At 37.0% G+C, this 22,091-nt stretch overlaps 1 protein-coding gene across 2 annotated transcripts; it reads left to right on the forward strand.

The window, feature by feature from the left end:
• Positions 1 to 229: 229 nt before the first annotated feature.
• LOC128031420 (placenta growth factor-like) lies at positions 230 to 21,320 on the forward strand. Of its 2 annotated transcripts, none has more exons than XM_052619676.1 (7): positions 230 to 760; positions 16,991 to 17,027; positions 17,801 to 17,997; positions 18,218 to 18,293; positions 18,493 to 18,522; positions 18,596 to 18,658; positions 19,977 to 21,320. In XM_052619676.1, exons 1-6 carry the CDS (start codon positions 641 to 643, stop codon positions 18,643 to 18,645), a joined length of 510 nt encoding a protein of 169 aa, XP_052475636.1. In that variant the 5' UTR covers positions 230 to 640; the 3' UTR covers positions 18,646 to 18,658; positions 19,977 to 21,320. The 2 variants fall into 2 exon arrangements, with proteins under 2 accessions (XP_052475636.1, XP_052475635.1); XM_052619675.1 differs by having other exon boundaries at positions 234 to 760; positions 18,218 to 18,297.
• The last annotated feature ends 771 nt before the right edge of the window (positions 21,321 to 22,091 follow it).

The raw sequence follows: 22,091 nt of genomic DNA on the forward strand, positions 1-22,091 counted from the left end.
AAGAATGGGCTTAAAATAATTTGTGAATAACGTTTAGATGTTACCACACAGGTAAAAAGATCAGACCAGGTAGAAATAAGTCCTCAGTATAACGGTTGTAGGTCACCACTTTTTTTTGACTGAATCAGTGAGAAAAGCGAAATAAAATGTGAGATGTGAGTTCACGGAGGGGAGGGCAGTGGGAGGACAGTATGAGCACGAGAAAGGCTTCAGGAGGAGGAGATTTAAATGATCAACTTGTTGAAAGGTAGTCAAGGCGCTCATATGGAAGTGTGCCACTCGATTTGGGAAATGCGCGAGCACGAATCTTGCACTAGAAAACCGACGCTGGATCAGTTGCGCGTGAAGAAGATAAAAACCTCCAAACACTGTTTACTCCAGAAGGAACTATTTTAAACATTTTACAGGTGGTATTCGCGTGCATCTTCCATGTATTGGATTCAATTAAGTGACGTGTCACCACTGACCTTTTAGGAAAACAGAAAGATAAAAACATCGCGGATAGGCTATGTTTAGCACATTTACCGGATTGCTTAATTGTATTTGGTAGCTTGGAGAAAGCACCGCACACTTTACTACGGACAAGCAAGACACGAACTGGCCACCTAGAACCGTTCTGTGGAATTTATGGTGAAGATTTATGGTGGATGGACTGTTTGGATTTTTTTCTACGCTTAGACTTGCCTTGGCATTCGAGATGGGCTATTTGACATCACTGTTACAACTCGTCGCGGTCCAGTTGAGCCTTTTACCTGCACAGGTGAGCATAAGGGCCGTCCTTTTTCACAGGTAACCTGCAGAAATGATACCCCAAGGATTGATTCTACGCTACAAATCGAGAACGCTGTTTTAAACCACGGAACGCGACGACTTGATCCTAGCGTTATAGCTCTATCGCCTTTCTAGGCTTGGAGTTTTTAAAGAATCGTGACAGATTAAAAGTAATTATTTTACTTTAAAGCAATGCAATTGCTCTGCATTTGTACATAAGAACGCGTCCAGTGTTGATGTCCCGTAATGACCCGTTGTGTAAACGCCTGTATGTTTAAAACGTTCTTGAAAGTTGCTGTTAGCTGACGTGTTCAGAATAGAGATCTGTAAAAAATAAAATAAAATAAATAAATAAAATAAAATAGAATGATTAGGATTTGAGCGTGACTACGTGCAGTTGACAGTCAGACCTGGCTGAATGAATGGAATCAGTTTACTTTTGACTTTCCAGTAAAGCCTCCAGACGGCTGTTTTTATAACACTCTCTATAACTTGATCCCTTTTTGATCCAAGAGAAAGTGTCGAGTCATGAAACGAAACGTGACGAACTGCATCACTCCCTTGATCCCACAGGCATGTGTGACACAGTTCCCCTTACTCACTAGTGATGAACCAATGCCAGAATCAGCAGACAGTCAGAGTCTGTCTTTATATGCCTTCTACTCTTGTCTAATGAGAGACCAATTAGGCAATGTGAGTATGTCAAAGTTAGTCTCATATATGAACAAGCATGTGCTTTTAACTACTCCAAGATATAAACTAAAATGACATACTGTCCATATCCATTTAAACTATTCACAATGAAATGTCAAAATGTTGAATAAGAAGATCATTGTCCCACAGCTCAAGGTAAAGTCTCGCGCCTCATGTTATGTGAGATGGCTAAGTTGAGCTTTGGCATGAGCGTCCACCTCAATATTCGTATCTTTTCCTCTATAACATAAATTAGCATGCTTTGAAAATTTTCATTGTGTTCACTAATGGGCTTAGATATGTCACAATCTATGCAGCTGTAAATCAGCTGTAGCCAAACAGTGTTAGTTAGACCACTACAGATCATTTGAGGAAGGGGTTCAACTTTCGAACTCAAGTTTGACAGTTTTTATCATTCATATCCTCTTTCAGTTGACTATATAAAACCTCACACCCACTTTTTTTCTGGGATAATGGTTTGCTGCAAATCTACGATTCTCTACTCGCAGATGCTTAAAAAGAACAGACGGACATTAAAAGAATGTAAATATGTTCATTTTTCATTCAATATTAATCCTGCTTCTGGCAGGTCAGAACAAGGTTTATCGGGCGCAGTAAAACCAAAAACCACACACTTCTTCCGGAGGCCACAAATGACTTACGCCTCCATTCACTTTTACCAAAAAACACATAGCATCTGTCATATCACTGGCCATAGACCAGGTGTGTGTGCGTCAGAGTTGGCTTCTGTCTCCTCTTGTCTCTTTCTTGTGCTCGCAGCCAAACTTAGATTTATTTTATTTCAGGAGTTACAAGAAGTTGGCAAGCACCTGCTGTTACTGATGCTGGTGATTATTTGAAAGAAAAGCTTCAGTTGAGTACTTCCTCTATAAATATCAATGGCAATCTTTCAATCTAAATGCTCAACAAAGTAGCATTCATTCTGTTAATGTTCAATGACATGACACCATTTCTTGTGGATCTATTATTCATTGAATGCAGCTGTTTCATGATAAGTATTTTAATGGTATTACTATTTGTAACTGTAATAATATTGTTATTAAAATTAATGTTTGTATTTTTTTGTGGGCATTAAGTCAAAAAATTAATAAGTCCTTTAAAATATCATAAAATTTGACCTCGACAAGGGTAGTTTAAAAAAAAAGAATACTTTTTAAAATAATGATTATATTGTTTGCTCACATACAACTTTAATGACTGATAACTTGATTAAATTTAAGAGTACTTTTTAAGAGCTTCTGGACAAAAGGTGTAACAAAATTAACAGTACTTTTCACCTTCCTTGAGACCTTGAATTTTTATTTTTTATTTTTATTTTTTTGTGCTTTTATATAATATATTCCTTCTTTGAATCTCGCTCCTGATTTCAGGGGGATCTGTATGAAGCAGTTTTGTAAGGATCACTTGTGTAAGGAAGGGAGTTGCTGTATCATTTCCAAAGTTGGATAATTAGCTTGCAGATGGTTTCTTTAAACTTAAGTGAACTCTGTCAGGGAATCTAGTGTTTTAGTGACAGAGGTTAAAATACTAGACACAGCATATAACTCTTCAGTATGGTTATACATATTATTATGCATAAGTATATAGCTGCAATAATTTTAACCACGTAAATTTGATTTCATCATGCTATGTTGCATTACATAATGTGTCATCCTGCAATTAAAAAATGCAACCTGTCCTCCAACCAATACGCTTGTATAGGTCGTTTGTCCAAATCCCTGAAATACGACCCATCAGAGCGTATATTACAATTGCGCCCCTATCGACAAAAGGTTGTTTTCATATTAATGTTTTGTACTCTTTTATTGGCACTCTGATTTGTGTTTCGTGTAGCTCAGTTGGTAGATTATTGCGTTATACCTTGATGTGTAATCATGCTATCATGGGTTGGATCCCAGGGAACGGACGTGTACGAAAATGTATATGATCAATAAATCATAATTTAGCATGATTTCTGTGAGGGTAAGGTTTAGGGGGTGGGGTTAGGTGTGGTCATTCGAACGAATAAGCCACCTACAGTAGTAAAATATGTAGGAAATACTGTGAGATCGGTGTAAAACGCCCACATATTGCATTTAAATAAACGTGCGTTTTGATTGGTAATGACTGTCATTATTTTTACACCCGCTAGAGAGTGCTTAACTTTAAAATGTAAATATAGGTCGTAATAAATGCTTGCACAAACGACCTATATGGTTGTTTTTTGTTGGAGGACAGGCTCAAAAAATGTGTCACAATCTCAGGCTTGCAACAAAGGGTGCTAGCAGGTACAGTATTTGCATAAGCGATAATCTTTATGATCTGTCAAAACATCAGATTTTTATTACACAGTTACCGTGACTAAAAAAATCCACAATTACAATAATCTTGCAATTCCTTGCAATTTAATTTGTCTCAATCAATTAATCTCAAACTTTATGTTGGGGTTTCTGATATTTGGCCATTGAAGCACACTTAAAATACGAATACACAAAAATAAATAAATACACTTTTTTTTTGTCTATCATCTCCTCTGACATCTGCATCTTTTTTCTGGTTGATGATGGATGGCAACCAGCCTTAAGGTGCAACATGAAGTGTCCACCATCTACTGTGTTGGAGTGGCACTTAGATCATTAGTTCCCTACACTGAATAAACTAATTTTGTTGGAAAACAACGTCTTATTTAAAGGGAAGGTCTAATGCTATTTCATTATTCTGACTTACACTGTTAAAGACTTGGATTCTTTTGCTAAACATGGACAAATTTCAAAAACATTTTTGGACGAATGAGTTTTTCCGTGCCAAATACACTCCTTCAAGGTTCGTTTAAGTTTCGGGAATTTGTTATTATTATAATTTTTTTTTTTTTTTTCAAATATGACCCTATATGATGGAAGTCGTCAGCAGTGCAGCACAGGACTTGCTCGAGAAGGATTTGTCCTTTTGTTTTTAGACCACAAAATCAACAGTCACCAAAGAAGTGGGTTTTTGGTTTTGAGGGAAAGATAACCTTGTTCAGCCTCCCAAAGAACCCAGTGTTAAGGGAACAGTGGATAGAGTTTATTTCTCATGAGCAGCAACATAGTTGTGCAAGTGTATTTGTTTGGTCCTGGCATTTCGGTGACAAAAGCTTTAGGGCCTCATGGGATTGTAAAGTGTCCACTGGATATACACTTCAGAATCTGTAGCAAGTAGTAGGTCATCTGGGTACTTTTTGACTTCTGTTTTATGAGCATTCAGGGCCTACTCTTTCCAGGGAAGTATGAAGTACTTGGGAAGACCAGTGTTGGGAAGGTCACTCTGGAAATGCAATACATTCAAATTACAATTTACCCTATTTAAAATATATTAAAATAAAACTTAATAATTCTTTTATTAAGTAATGTAACTGATTACCTTTGATTCCTTTTCAAAATTGAAACAAATCTGACAGGAAACACTGGCATCTAACAATGCCTTGAAAAAAAAAACTGTAAATAAAAAAAATAAATAAAGCTTATACATAAAACCAAATATAAAGTGTCTATGTGTGTGTGTGAACATATTCTGATGTAACCCCCTTTGTAATCATTAACATTTTCAGAAACTGTAATTTATTTACACATTTTTTTCCAGTAACTGTAACTGATTACAATGACATTTATTTTGTAATTAAATTACATAATACCGGTACACACACACACACACACACACACACATATATATGTACATATACTCCCCAACACTGATTACGACACCCCTATTTTGAAGAGAATTTTGCTGATCTTATAGATGGTTGCACAATAACACATATGGCCCTCTTGAGCACTGAGGAACACAACATTTTTGTTGCCAGTCAAACGGTGCTATTAAATAAAGCACTTTTTTTTCAATTTTAAATTGTTATTTGGAGACAACCTAGTGCCAAAATGCACAGATGCTTTACATTATAGTCTTAAAAACCTCCATGAAGAGAGCTCGTCTTTAATACATACATTACATTCAGCGGATCAAGCGTGAATTCCCCTTTAAATGGTTTACTTATGTGCAAGCTGCGTTGATGGAAAAAATGAGAAGATCATTCGATGGACCTACAAAGACACGCTCTTATTCCAGTATTCCAGCTGCACTCTTCCAGTGCAAAAATATAAAGCATTAGTCTTCAGTTTGTGAATTTTAATTAACCAATGCACACGTGCAAGGGTGCTGTCTCGCTTGGGTAAGGCCAAGGGTTTAGCACACCATTTAGTGCCAGCTGAAGCTATTTTGGCCCTTATTGGCTTCTAGACTGGCCACCTAGTGTTAACCAGTGCAGTGCTATGCATTCAGATCACCTTTTGCCCCTGGGTTGAATGAAATGCAGTTCCCAATGGACTAAGACAGAGTATGTGCTGAATAATATGAGCTCCCTCCCATTCGTTTTTTTTTCTTCTTCTCAAGGGAGAGATGTCTCCTTTATGCTGTCTGTCTCGCCCGTCCTTTTTGTCTCATCTGCTCTGCCACTGTTAGCCATCTCTGGAGAAAGGCAAACAGAATGAGAAAATAAATATTGTCCATGTGGTTGTGAAGAGCATTTATAAATGTCTTCTCCTGCCCTCTCGTGCCGGGAGGAGCATTCCAGAAATATGTTGAGTCAGGCACTGGGAGAAATTCTTCCATGTGTCATTGTTGTATATGCTGTCCTGAGCATAAGCTTACGTGTCACCCGTGATGATGTGTCTGTAATGGCAACTGAGGTTTAAAGGGCTACCTAACCTTTTTTTAACATCATTTGTATTTGACGTAAAAACACGAACTTTTTATTTTGGTTTATGTGGGTGCTTTTCTAAAAAAGAAATATCCTGTAACTGAAAAGTCAGTGGGTGGTTGAGCTTTAATGTCAGTGGTATGGTTAAGTGGTAAAATCTAGGCTGGTAACCCAACTGATTTGATATATGAGCTACTGCACCATCAGCATGTTGTTCAAGGAGCTTAGTCATGTTGTACTAGTGGAACTGTGAAAGCTCTGAATAGGAAAGTGTCAGATAAATAAATAATAATTGATTGTTTGGTGTAATATACAATGCAATGTGGCAGGCATTATAAATCACATTTTCACAAGTTGTACATGAGTCATGACACAAATTTACAATACATAATCTAATAGTTTATTTCCGAGTTTTGTGTATGTGTGTGTGTGTGTTGGTGTTTGTGTGTATGGTCAACAATGATAATAAGAAATAATTTCAACAATTATGAGAAATGTTACTTGAGCAGCAGATCAGCATGTTAGAATGATTTTCAAAGAATCGCGACACTGAAGACTAAAGTAATGATGCTGAAAATTCACCTTTTGCCATCGCAGGAAAAAATTACATTTTAAAATAAATTAACATTGAAAACAGTGATTTAAAAAAAATAATATTTTACACTATTACTGTTTTTTACGTTAATAAATTTTGCTCTGATGTGCAGAAGAGACTTTAAAAAACATTACAAACTTTTTCCAACCCCAAACACTTAAACAGTGTGTTTATTAGAAACAAAACACTGAAATTAATTTAAGATGTGAAAATTAGAAACTCCACATCCATAGCGCATTGCTGTTCTTTTATTTGCCTGTTTTAAGTGTAACGTTCTTATATTTTGGCGGAATTTCCCAAACTAACAGAAAACATCCTGAAAACATCGAAATGTTTTTTTTAAGAGTTTATAAATGTTAGGACAAAACATTCTTAAAGTAATGTTTATGTAAGTTATTATAACTTTGATGTATGTTTTCATAACGCTAAGACAAAACATTTTTAGAACAACATTCTTGGAACAATCCCATAATATTTGTGTTTACTTGATCAGTGTTCTTAGAATGTTGAGAGAAAATGTTCTTAGAAACATTTGAAATAAACATTCAAAAATAAACATATTATTATAGTTTGGGTGAAATAGTTGTATTTTTTTAACATTATAACCACAACAAGATTTATTTATTTTTTTCAAAATTTTAGAAACATTTCAAAACAATGTTCCTACAAGGTTTTAATAACTTAAATTTGTTTCCTAGCTTCGTCTAAAATGTCTGTTTTGCATACTTCTGATTTGATCAAAGTTAAGAAGTATTATAGACTCTTTAATAAGTCTGTATTTGTAGCCTTGTAGTTAGTTTGAGTGATGGGCTGAACAGCAGGGTCATGCTGTTACATACATCCACAGTCAGTTCATGACAGATTACTTTATTGCTTTACCAAATGTGCAACTTCATTCATTCATTGCTAATTTTGCCGTCATTCTATTTTTTTAGTTTCCTGTCTTATTTTACCTTCCTGTCTCCGGTGTCATCTGCAGTGTGGACTTCCATAGTCTTTCCTCCAAGTGTTAATATATTTTCTTTTTGGGGGGTTATGCGATGTGCCATATTTCATTTCCTTCCTCATTGTATCATGCACATTGTCTTTCTCCCTTCATGTAAATTCTTAGTTTGGCGTTCTATGTTTGTGTTAGATCTTAGTCCCTCTGGACAGGACAGTGGGGCTGAATATTAAAAGCTCTTGTGTTATTTCACAGATTCTAGCTACCTGGTAAGAGTGAATTTCCTCTTTCTGTTTTTAAAAGGGAGGATCATGCCAGCTTTGTTGGATATTTCGGTCATCTGATCTTATGCCAGAAGATGTTGTTGGCAATGTTCCCTCTAAACGGATTTTTGATGTTGCTGAGATCCAAAAAATACAAATTCCATGTAGAGGGCAGACACGTAAATGGGCTTGAGATTCATAAACCAGAAATAAATGAATAGACAGTGTGGATGGAAGCTTCGAGCAATCTGAGAGAAAGGAAGCATTATAAAACAGCTCAAAGAATTCAGTACAAAATGCAGGAACCCAAGATTCGAACCCAAGACAGACTAACTTGGCATAGTTGATCTAAATATTTGCAATATATGATATCATTTAATGTATTACATTTTTATTAAATAGTAAATAATATTTTTAGCTAAAAAATCTGCATTTTAGAATGATTTCTGAAGGATCATGCTGAAAACTCAGTTTAGCTATCACAGGAAAAATTACATTTGAAAATATATTCAAATAAAAGAAAAACAAATTATATATTATATATATATATATATATATATGTATGTATGTATGTATTTATGTATGTATGTATGTATTTTTTTCTTTTATACTATATATGTCTATATATGTCACTATATGTGATTCAGACAGCACAAAGAAGTATATAGCGTAAAGACATATGTCAGAGAAAAAAGCTGAAGAATCAAGTCGGGAAAAATCCGCCAAATAAGGGATGAGAGGCAACAAAGAGTGACAGGAGTGACAGCACACGTGTCTGTTATGTGCCAGCTCGGGACGGCATCCAGCGCAGGTGCTTCCTCTCCGTCAACACTTGCAGCCAAATAATACTTGACTCTGACCATCTGTCTGCTCGGCCTTCCTCTGCCTCCATAATGTGAAGCAGTAGCTATTTATTCAAGCTCCACTGATGGACTTGCTGGCAAAGTAAACACATGAGCAAACACTGTTAACTGATCTTGCTTAGGCTCACCTTAGATTATGTGATGAGTACGAAGTGTTCCCTCTTTAAACATGTGGAAGAAACCCCTAACCACACCTGTTCATGATCAACTAGCCAGAGAGTAATGTTTCTAGTGACAGCACATTCAGTGCATATTGCATTTCTGCATTGTAATTTATCTGCAGTATTGTTGTGCTTTCTAACTGGTTTAAAAGGGCTCTTTACTTACAAGAAACATGTCCATTCATCTCCGCAGGCATCACCTTTTGTGTCGGTAGAACTTAAAGAAAACATGAGTCAACATGCACACAGCAACACCTCCCAAAAGTTTCCCGCCAAATCGAATTTAGGCATACGCTTCCAGACTTCTCAGTCAGCGCGAGTTGTTGTGGTGACAGGACCCTGGCTCTTTCCTGTACAGGCCTGGTTATGGCCCAGGGGACGAGGCGCAATCACAATCAGGAAAAGATGGATCTGTCCTTCCTTCAGTGGCACTCAGGGGACTGCCATCCAACTCTGTAGCCTTTAATCTCTCATCTGGACGCAATTTGCTTCCATTTACATAGCCACAACAGGGCTTACTGTAATAAGGAGCACAATTATCCATGGTTGGCCAATTCCAAGTGAGTTTATGTGGAGATGTTTTTGAACAAGCAAATATGGTTTGTGTTGTGTCCTCCAGGATTTTACTCACTAGAATCTATTGCTGTTTGGGTCATGCAGGGAGATTACTGATTTAATAATTTCAATATTATCATCATGTTGATAGCAGTAGTAAGATATTAGGCAGGATATTAAATCAGATCTGTACTGTTTCTCTACTGTAAAACCATTTCAATTCTTATAGTTCAAGAACACAATTTCTTCTAAATCTTATTTTGTATTATGTAACTCACGATTGTGTTGTGAATGCTGGATAGCAATAGAATGTGAAATGTTTCTGTTGGAGAGAAAAAAAAATGCTTGTTGGATGTTTGTTGGAGTAATGCAAGGCTGTGATTTGACAGATTTGCACTGAGCCAGTAAAGACGCCCTGTTAGACTGTGCTGTGTTTATGTCGGGTAGCTTAGTTATTTGCGAAAATTGCGAGAGTTGTCTGGAGAATGACTTTTTTATTGCTTATTCATTTTGAATGTGCCTTTTTATTGTGTTCATAGAAGAATGAATTAATATAACCTCAAGCAACAGCCTGCATGAAACCATGATCACAGGATCATGTTCTCATTATTAAATATAAAGGAGCTTGTGGTTATTACGCATCATTGAAATATTCAGTGATCCTCCCTGTCTCACTTAGTTTTGCCAATAAAGGCGTGCAGCCTGGCACCAGATTTATAGATTTTTTGTTCTAATTTGTGATGTTGAAGTAAATGTTCCCATAGACTTCATGTCTGCTTGAAGTCTCTTTTTCAGTTTACTCAGACTCTTCCTGTTGAAGCAGGCCAGCCCTCTCCCACACTGCCGGATCAATTGGAAAAGACAGGGTGTAAGGATACTCTTTCTGCATGACTTCAGGTCACTGTGGATTATTATTTAAGAGACAGGTCTTTCTCATAGATGTGCTGACCTTAGCATTACCGTTGGGAGTGAAAAAGATTGCGTGAGTTATGCATTGAACTGATTGCTTATAGATGTCTCTGCATTTTAACATTAAAAAGGTTTAAAGGTGCTGTATTTAAGTTTTTGACTCTAATAAAGCATATAATTACCATAATATGTTTGCAGATATTTGAAAAAACATGCTAAGTTACCATACGTGTTTATCTGAAAAGCAATGCTACAGTCAGTTATTCTTTTTTTGAAAATGTTCATTCCGGGCCGGGATGTCAGTCTCTGTTTTGGTTTGTGAAACCCGCCCACTGCCATTTTACCCAATTGTATTTCAGTACCCCGGGTTGCCAGTTGGTGAAAAACACAGCGTGTTTCATTTCTTTAATCGTCAAGTGCACTTGTTCCTGTTGGTGCCATCAAACTGTCAACCTGTGTGTGCTAAAGTATGAGGAGGAGGGGCTAGGTGAAAAAAAACCTCTCCAATATTTTGAATTTGGACTGCAATACCTAGTTCAACCTCTCGGTGTCAATCCTACATACAGCACCTTTAACTATTTGTTTTGACTTCTTTAACCATTCCGGAGTTATATTATTAATGAAAACAGGAAAAGAAGAATAATTTCTGCAGTGTCGGTTTGCAATGTCAGTAATGGAGCGCATGACAACCACTGAAATCCTCCATCGCTGGAGCCAGCACACTTTCTCAAACAGCCTCTCATATTTTCTCATTTGCATGTGTAATGCATTCAGTTTCTATCATAACCCACATTTTTTAGAGGAGCCACAAGTCTGCTGAAATGTTTGGTTACCATTTTGTTTGCTTTCCTATTTTGCTCAAAACTTCCTGCCTTGCATCCTCAATGCTGGATGATTGGCGGTTATCAAACCTGATGTTTCTGGTTGTAGGAAACCCTGAAGTTCAGTAGACACTTAAAGTCCTGAATGAATAAATGAATGGATAGATGGACAGACAGACAGATTTATCTTTCAAAGCTTGGACTAAATCCTCATCATGCTTGCCTTGACATGAGTGTTGGTTTTTATCCTCTTGTCTGTCATCTTCACCATACAATACTGTAACTGTGTTACATTGAACATAAGGTTAGAAGAGGCCCATAATCTCTACAACAGAAGTGCTGAATCTTAAGTTAGCATGACACTCAGAGCCTCAACAGCCTGATCTTCCACAAAAGCCAATGAGGTTTGTTTTTCGCGCATCACCTGATAGGTTGAGCTTGTTTGAATTTAGGAACATAAACATGTAAATATATCACATATCATAGATTTATTATACACTTATAATGATATGATATTGAAATGCTTGTGGAAAGTATAATTAATAGCCTATTACAATAAATGTCTCATATCATGCATTTAAAAGCATGAAATTAAAATGTATTTGAATTGTATTCACCTAGTATTATTTTATGAGTACAAACAAGTAAAACCCAACAACTTGATTTTGTTGATTTTAAGTATGCTTATTACTAAGGTATAGTTGACAAAATTATATTTATAATAGATTATAAGTTGGTACAATGTAAGAATGCATTTGCATATTTCATAGACCTTTATATTGTTACGGTCGTGTCAAAGTAATGTAGATGAAGGGAAACAGTTGCAGAACCATTATCGTATTTTAATTAAAAAAAACACAAGACATACACAACTCAACTTAAAGTAGAATGGACAAAAGCTATGGGGAGAACTGAGAGTATTTGAAGGGGAGCAAACAAAATAACTAATGAGTTATTTAATCAAACACAGGTAAATGAAATGGTAATCAGGAGTAAAACTAGTTCACTGGGAGACAGGTGAACTGAAAACACAAAGAAAATGGAACAAAAACTTAACATAACCCTAACATAACTCCCCACTCCCGTAAGACACACCCATAACAGTACCATTGGGGAGGGAGAGTGGGCGCCCTGGAGGCTGGTGCAGGATTGGAACAGGGTAGAGACAGGGAGAGCCTCCAGGGCAGATCAGGAGATTCAGGCAGCCATGGCGGATCAGGAGACTCAGGAGGCCATGGCGGATCAGGAGACTCAGGAGGCCATGGCGGATCAGGAGACTCAGGAGGCAATGGTGGATCAGGAGACTCAGGAGGCCATGGCGGATCAGGAGACTCAGGAGGCCATGGTGGATCAGGAGACTCAGGAGGCCATGGCGGATCAGGAGACTCAGGAGGCCATGGCGGATCAGGAGACTCAGGAGGCCATGGTGGATCAGGAGACTCAGGAGGCCATGGCGGATCAGGAGACTCAGGAGGCCATGGCGGATCAGGAGACTCAGGAGGCCATGGCAGATCAGGAGACTCAGGCAGCTATGGCGGATCTGGAGATTTAGGCAGCCATGGCGGATCAGGAGACTCAGGCAGCCATGGCGGATCAGGAGACTCAGGAGGCCATGGCGGATCTGGAGACTTAGGAGGCCATGGCAGATCAGGAGACTCAGGAGGCCATGGAGGATCAGGAGACTCAGGCAGCCATGGCGGATCAGGAGACTCAGGAGACCATGGCGGATCAGGAGACTCAGGAGGCCATGGCGGATCAGGGATTATTGGGAGCCATTGCGAATCTTCCATTGCCCTGACTGGCTTGGTGTCGGGTTTATGGCCCCCCACCAAAATTTTCTTGGGCAAATCTAGGAATCCTGTGGGTCACTCAGGAGGAGTGGGCTCTGGTGGGTGCTCTGGAGGAGAAGGGCTGGCTAACATTGGGTGATCAGGAGATGAGTGAGGACTGGACAGGACCAACAAAGGTGATGGAGGGCTGGATGGGACCAGCGGAGGCGAAGGAGACGAAGGAGGGTTGGACAGGACCAGGGGAGGCAATGGAGACTCAGCAGACTCAGGAGGGCTGGCCAGGACCAGCTGAAGCAAAGGAGATTTGGGAGATGAAGGATGCTCATGGAAGAACCCTGAGGGTAGCACCATGTCCATTGTCACCAAGAGACACACTGGAATTGACTCTGGAGCGAGCTCTGCAGCTGGAGTCAATACTGGGCTTAACTGGAGATAGGGAGCCCTTCCTGGACTTAACTGGGGATCAGGAGCTCTTCCTGGGCTTAACTGGGGATCAGGAGCCTTTCCTGGGTTTAACTGGGGATCAGGAGCCCTTTCTGGACTCAACCGGGGATCAGGAGCCCTTCCTGGGCTTAACTGGGGATCAGGAGCCTTTCCTGGGCTTAACTGGGGATCAGGAGCCCTTCCTGGGCTTAACTGGGGATCAGGAGCCCTTCCTGGGCTTAACTGGGGATCAGTAGCCCTTCCTGGACTCAACTGTGGATCAGGAGCTTTCCTGGGCTTAACTGGGGGTCAGGAGCCCTTCCTGGGCTTAACTGGGGATCAGGAGCCCTTCCTGGGTTTAACTGGGGATCAGGAGCCCTTTCTGGGCTTAACTGGGGATCAGTAGCCCTTCCTGGACTCAACTGTGGATCAGGAGCTTTCCTGGGCTTAACTGGGGGTCAGGAGCCCTTCCTGGGCTTAACTGGGGATCAGGAGCCCTTCCTGGGTTTAACTGGGGATCAGGAGCCCTTTCTGGGCTTAACTGGAGATCAGGAGCCCTTCCTGGGCTTAACTGGGGATCAGGAGCCCTTCCTGGGCTTAACTGGGGATCAGGAGCCCTTCCTGGGCTTATCTGGGGATCAGGGAAGCGCTCACGAGGTGGCACTGGTGCTGGATGTCCAGCAGGCTTGACTGCTCGGAGGCCTGCAGGCATTTCGGGGTTAGGGAGGCGGAAGGAGCCATTCTTCTGTCACAGTTGTGTCAAAGGAAGGTAGATGAAGGCAAATGGTTGGAGAACCAATTATCATATTTTTATTCAAAAAACCACAAGACATACACAACTCAACTTAAAGTAGAACGGACAAAGGCTAAGGGGAGAACTGAGAGTATTTGAATGGGAGCAAACAAAATAACTAATGAGTTAATTAATCAAACACAGGTCAATGAAATGATGATTAGGAGTAAAACTAGGTCACGGGGAAACAGGTGAACTGAAAACACAAAGAAAACAGAACTAAAACTAAACATAACCCTAACAGCTATAATGTATTATGTGTGAGTGAATTAATATACTTTATAGAATATATTAAAATGTTAAAAATATTTTGCAAGATAAAAGTAGGCGAAAGCGCATGTTCATTACATAAATATTTAAAATATCTTGCAGTATGTCTACTGTACATATGGTTATAAATAAGATACATATACTTTAAACCCACTGTAAAAGCTGTATTATTTTACTATATAATATAAAATATACTTTAAGTACGATTAAAATTAACATATTTCTTAAAAGTGTAACTAAGCATATATTTATTACCAACATACTTTTAATATCCTTTTTAAAAATATATTTAAATGCAATTCAATACAGTTTTAATGCACTTCAAATATGCATGCTAGGAGTACAATTATACTATAAATATACTATGTGAATTTCAAGTACGTTTTTGGTATATTTTTAGAGTACTTCTTTTTCACCTGGGGATGGATGGATAGATAGAAAAATAGATAGATAGATAGATAGATAGATAGATAGATAGATAGATAGATAGATAGATAGACAATAAAATAACTTTTATTTTGTAAGACTAGCATGTACTTGTCCTATTTTGTTGCTTCAGTGTGTTCATAGTCAGTTAATTTCACAACTTTATGTTCCCACATTTCAGTGTTTTCCAGCACAGTCTGTCCTGTCGGCAATTTAAGCATTTGGCCTAAAGCACTGACATCATGGTCTCATCAAAATAATTTGAATCGACTGAGGAGCCATTAAAACATTAGACACAGATGGATGTCAACACTTATCACAATAATGATGACAAGTTAAAATGAACAGCGAAAAATGACCACAAACAAATGACATTAGATATAATACAATACAACAGTGTATAGTAATTGGAATAGCTGTGCATGATAGGAATTGAAGTAGGCGTACATTATTACAATTTGTAGTGTTTATTAGCTTTGTGATTTATTTGTGATCCAACTATAAAAAAAAAAAAAGATTGATATTGATTTTATTTTTACTCTCTCTCCGATTTTATTAGTTTGAGAAGCTAGACATAAAAACACCAATAGCATTTGGTGTTGCTTATGCTGTTCAAAATACACACAGCACCTTTAAGAATTGATATTGTTTACAGAAGTTTCTGGTGGTAACATTAGGGAGGTTCTCTCAACATTCCTATTCACAGCTATTTATGACCCGTATTGAACCTTTAGGAGTACTTTACTTTCACACAGTCCATCTGGTAACACACACAAGGACAAAGAGGTGCTACGTGAGGTCCATCACATAGCTGAGTTGATGTGCAAAATCCTTCTGTTCCAAAGGAGCATGGAGATGCCAACTGACTGACTTCTTGTCTCTAAAAGTTCTGCAATGTAGAAACCTAGTGTTGATAGGCCTACCTTTATCCCTGACTGTCACTGAACACTTGCTGCATACCTAGACAACATTTAAGGCAACATAAGAATAATTTAAAAGTCGGCAGCAAAATTATTATGCCTTATAAGCATATTTAAGACTGTATGCAGCCTATGCAGGCAATCCTAGAATGCAATGTCACAAGCTCAGCGGAAGACATTGTATATTAAAGATTTTTCATTTGGACCTTGTATGTGTTTTCATGCCACCTGCATCTTTTGATTTTAATATCTTGCTGTGGTGTCAGAAATTTTAGAATTTTTAACTTTAAATTCTTATTGGTTAAAAATAAAACCCACACGAAAGAACAGGAGTATTATTTTTTTGTGTGTGCAAAATATATAGATATTTTTCAGTAATTTACCTGCTTCAGTATGTGAAAGGCTATTAAAACGGAGAAGGACTATTTTTATTGCTTAATCATGATTCTAGTTTTTCTAATTTATATAGGCCATTGTTTATTGACTATGAAGTTCTGCATTATTGGTGGATGTATCCATCTCCCATCCAAGGTATTGAATGCAGTTTCTGACTTGAGGTGCTGATGTAAAACCACACTGATTCCTGCATTTTTCTGGTTTATAGAAAATGAAAAACATGCTGTTTATAATAGGCTCAATAAAAAAAGGGCACATGCACTATTGTTTCTTGCCACAAGCAAGTGCTGTTGTTTAAAGGCCCTTTCATTTAAGGCAGTGATTCCCAACCAGGGGATACTTGGTTGTTGAAGAAGTGATACATGATCCCTTTTGATGCCAATGTGAGTGAAAAGGTGGGACTGTTTGACGGGACTGTTGGAAGACAAAAAAAGATTGGGAAGCACTGCTTTATGGGTATATTAGGTTGTTTCACCTGCAGATTAAACTGTTTTGGGGCAATTTGATGAAAAATGTAATGTTCTCCAGACATCAGAATGATGTCAACTATGCAAAGTCTGTGTTTTTTTTTTTTTTTTTTTTGTTTACTTATAAAGTATATATATATACTTTTCAATATTTTATAGAGATTATATTATAATCTTTCTCTTTTTACACCCTTTTTTGCAGAGTTCTTCCTTAGTAAACATAAACAGCACTGCTAAAGGTAAGAGAATCACCTCATAACATAACATTTCAGGGATGTTTTACATATTTTTCTTTGTTATGAGGATCAGACACATGTGAGAAATTGAACTTTTACAGCATGAACTGTAAAAAAACAAACAAACAAAAAAACAACAACAACAAAAACCAAGACACATTCTATTAAAACTTTTTCAAAGTCCCTTTTCTTGCCATGTGTTATTTATTAAGCAGAGCCCTTTTGGATATTTTTTTAAACAAATGTTCTGTCAGATAAATATTTTATAGTCTCTTTATTTCAAGTGTAAGTGAGAAACGTACAATAACTCTCTAAATAACATTAATAACAAGAGTAATATGGCAGTAAAAAGTCAAAATTGGTAATAAAGAACCATTCTTTGCAAGATCCCATAGGACATTCTCTTTTGAGAAACCCTGATAAATGAAAAACAGGGCATGCTCACACTCACTACAGAGTTTTTTCTTGTTGCCTTTTCCCAGAGATTTTGTAGCTCAAACTATCAATGTAAATCAAATCTGTATTATATGTACATTTCTGCATATGTAAATATGGTTCATATACATACATTAGTCTTGAGAAATAAGGACACAAAGGTATTTTGGGAACTGTAGTTGGATGAACCAGAGCATGGACTCATATCTCAAAATGTCTAATCAGTCATAGTTTGCTCAGTGATTGCTTCTAAATGCTTAGGAATTTCTTCTTGTATTTGTACAGTATATGCATACACACATGTAAAGGTCATTGTCTTGTATTTCTGTGCTGCGTTGCAGTGATGCTGTTTCAAGAGGTCTGGGGGAAAAGCTTCTGCCGCACCATAGAGAAGCTAGTGGAAGTGGTTCAGGAGTACCCTGGGGAGGTGGAGCACATCTTCAGCCCCGCCTGCCTGCCATTGGTCCGCTGCGCTGGTTGCTGTGGAGATGAGAATCTGGAGTGTCACCCTACGCTCACTTCTAACACCACCATGCAAGTACGGATTTTTCTTTTGACAAGGCCGACGATATTTAGTGTTTCAAACTTAGCCCAGAAGATGGTACCTATAATTGTGAATACTAGCTCATACTTTCATATATTGAACTTTATTTGGACTTTGTATGCTTTTTCACTTAAGTGATGTCTATATAGGAGACTTTGTTTTGTCTCTATCAGACACATGTTTGGGATTGATATTAATATCAAGAATTTTTTAGTTGTTAAAGATCAAGCCAGCGGAGCAGGGCCAGGAATATGTGGAGATGACCTTTGTCGAGCACAAAGCCTGTGAATGTAGGTAAGGAAAAGATCAATTTTATCTAACCACATTTTCCATTGCAATACAGCTTTGTATTGTTGTCTTAAATACAAATAAACACAAATGTTGAGAATTTGTTTTGTTTGCTGAATTTATCAAGCATGAAATACGTTTGTAATAATCCCTCCGCTTGTCTCTGTCGCTCTATGATTTCTCTAAAATTGTGATGCCAAGACCAAAAAAATCTACAACAAAACAAGACAGGTAACAAGTTATAACACTTTTTATAAAACTTACTCACAAAGTGGAATTACAATGATTCCTCGTTTTGCTGTAGATGGAAACCCAGAAACAGAGGGAGAAAAAGGAAGGAGAAAAAGAGAGTGAAAGATTGTGACAAGTAAGTTAAATGTTGATGGTTGGTTTTACATTAGCATGTTGCTAAGCTAACAGTGCAATAATAGATTATACAGGTGCATCTCAATAAATTAGAATCACAATTTGTTATGTGAGCCAAAATCATCACAATTGAAAGAACCAAAGACTTAAACTACTTCAGTCTGTGTGCATCGAATTTATTTAATAAACGAGTTTCACAATTTGAGTTGAATTACTGAAATAAATGAACTTTTCCTCGATATTCTGATTTATTGAGATGCTCCTGTATAATCACAAAGTACAGAGTACACTCTGAAATGAAGTAACTTAATAACATTTTTAATTGGACTGAACTAATTTTTCGCTATATTTTCCTGCACAGAAAAAAATCTAAATATATTTCTTATCAACATCACTCCTTTGATTGATTGATTTTTTTTCCCCCCAATGAAAATGAATTTCTACTTGGCTTGACCCTTGAAAATTACCTTCATTGATCAAAACCAGTGGTTCTCACCCTTTTTGAAGGCCACTATCATCTACAATAATATTTGGAGGCTCCATGTGATTTCATGGAGCATTAAATATTTTTTACATTTACAACTTTTTTTATTTGGTACTATTTGCACCAGCAACTGTTACATTTTCAAAACTCTTAAAACTCATATGACAAATGATCATCAAAAGTGCACTTTTTTTCAAACATTTCCGCATCTTTTTCAATTGTCTAAGTACAAAACACAGAATCTGAGTATCCTTTTCACTACACAAAATAAGTGTTTCATCTATATAAATGTTTCTTTCACAGTAGCTGCCTTTCATAAAGCTCTTACTATCAAACTTTTAATTCGCATATCTTCTCATTTCGTTTAAAATATTTGTCTATTATTTAGTATAACTCTTCTTAATGGTTAATCAGTGAATCATTTAGTGCATCCATAGCATGATATCAGTTTTTAAAAGAATGACTAGCGAGTGACAAGTTACAAGTCTGATCGAATTGGATTCTGTACTAAGAAAAAACAGCTGTTGAGGGGGTAAACTAAGAAACTAAGAGTAGGTGAAGTAATAAATGTCTTGATTTTTGTTTTAGCTTATTTTAATGTTTGTTTTGTCTTTGTTTTAAATTATATCAAGTCATCTTGAGGCGCTGCCCCCCCGATTAAGAACCACTAATGTAGTCAGGTTGATAATAATAACTGTTGCACTGAAAACCAGTTATTTTCATTTCAGTGATAAGTGCAGGGTTTTTTAAATGTACTTTAAGGACACAAGTACAAAGAGTGCATTGTTCTCTGAGCATAAGTGGCACACTCACAGTAATGTGTGCTCTCTTACAGCTGTCAGCCTCCCCGTAGGTAAACGCTGTCTCGCCGTGATGCCAGCCAATCGTGCACATTCGCCCCCTTCTGTGCGACCCTCACCGTCATCATCGTTAACCATCCCCGATGCAGAGTTGTCATGATGAGTGGGCTTCTGTCAGCACATGGGGGCCTTCCAGTCATCTATACAGGGAACTCCTGTCATACAGCTCTCTACAGAAGAAAAACAACCGAAGACCAAACCTAAAATCTGAGGCTGAATGAAACCCTATGGACTTAAAATATTATAATATAATAAGATTGTTATTTTATTGTTTTATATTAGTTGTATTGAAAGTAGTATAGTAATAGTAGTGGTACTGGTTTCACTACCAGCTTTTCAGAGTCTTCCTTTTTTATTTATTAAAACCCACTGAAGTAAAACTGGTGCATTCCATGAATCGATATATTAACAAAGCCATTGTGTGTGTATTTGTTTATAAATCCAGAAGGAAGCAGAGAACAAAATGGCAAAGGTCATCTCTGTAGATTATGTTACTGCTATGCTAAGACTATATTACACTTTAATATCTGAAAACCATGTTAGACAATCTTTTCATAGATAGTATTTTCTGTTTGTGTTTTAAAGCTTCTCTGTGGCTTTAGCCCTCGACTTGAGCATTAAATTGACATACTGACCTCTAGTGGTAATAATAAAATCATTATTTTCACAATGTGTTCTTCGAATAATACTGATCTGAAAGCCAGCCCATTCTAATATACATATCATTATAATATTTCAACTTTGGCAAAACTTAAAGGTTTGATGTGTGCACTATGTAAGGATGAAGACTTTGCTCTGAAAGGGCCTGTCAACAGGAAACGAGACAGACGTTCATCACGATATGAGTGAATGTTGGTGCTTTGTAATATTGTTTTGTCAATGAAAATGACTGAATTTCCACACTTTGGACTCAGGTCTCTAAAGTGCCAGAATTAAACCAAAGAAGCATTATTATCTATGCTTCTGGCCATAAATATTAATACAATAGTTTTCATCAAAGGGCTATTTAATTCCAAATGTATAAAATTTATGTTTTTCAAAATATAGTTAATATGTATTAATATTAGACAGCTTTAAGAGTACCTTTCCATAATAGAGTGACTATTATTTGTTATTTCTGAGTATTATTAAAAAAAAAAAAAAAGATTTTGTTGAAAATGTATGCATTTAGCAGACGCTTTTATCCAAAGCGACTTACAGTGCATTCAGGCTATCAATTTTTACATATCATGTGTTCTTGGGGAATCGAACCCCCAACCTTGCGCTTCCTTGCTTGCTAGCGCAGTGCTCTACCAGTTGAGCTACAGGAACACTTTTTTTTTAAAAAAAATTTTTTTTTTTTTTTTTTTAATTGTAAAACAGTTGGCTAGTTTGTGCGTGTGTGTGTGTGTTTGTGTGTGATTTTGATCTAAAAATGGAATGGGTTGTTATATATATATATATATATATATATATATATATATATATATATATATATATATATATATATATATATATATATATATATATATATTTAGATATATACTAAGTATGTATTAACTTACTAAAGTTTCACTTTATTAATTGCATGATGTCATACAATTAACATAACAAATATTAAAGTGAACATAAGTCTGATTTAAAATTAGGTTTAAAATGTTTATAAGTCAGTTTATAATTTGATTTCAGTTACATACAGTAAAGTGAAGCATACGTGTTTATTTCAAGAGGAACTGGATCTAGTCTAGAGCTATGATCTTCATATAATCCAGAAATGTAATTAAATAGTCAGTAAATGCGATAAAATATTTTTAGAATGATGTTTGTGTTTCTTGGGTTTTAATCTTTTCATGTGGCTATTCAATAGTCACATTCCAGTTGATTTGATGTATCTGATTTCTGTTTTAATGCAATATTTTGCACGAAGTTATATAATTGATGTCGTTTTTGGAGCATGACTCTTCCGGAGGTTGGAGTTAGTGAAGTTACCCAAGACACTTTTCTGGGCCCGTTGGGAATTTGGGATGGCAATTCTGTGGTTGCTGCAACTGGCCAAAAGCCATGTACTTTAGGGCATGACCATGTGGAAATACATTTGTGTTTAGTATTTC

Source organism: Carassius gibelio, chromosome A17 (assembly GCF_023724105.1).
Source record: "Carassius gibelio isolate Cgi1373 ecotype wild population from Czech Republic chromosome A17, carGib1.2-hapl.c, whole genome shotgun sequence".
Lineage (NCBI taxonomy): Eukaryota > Metazoa > Chordata > Actinopteri > Cypriniformes > Cyprinidae > Carassius > Carassius gibelio.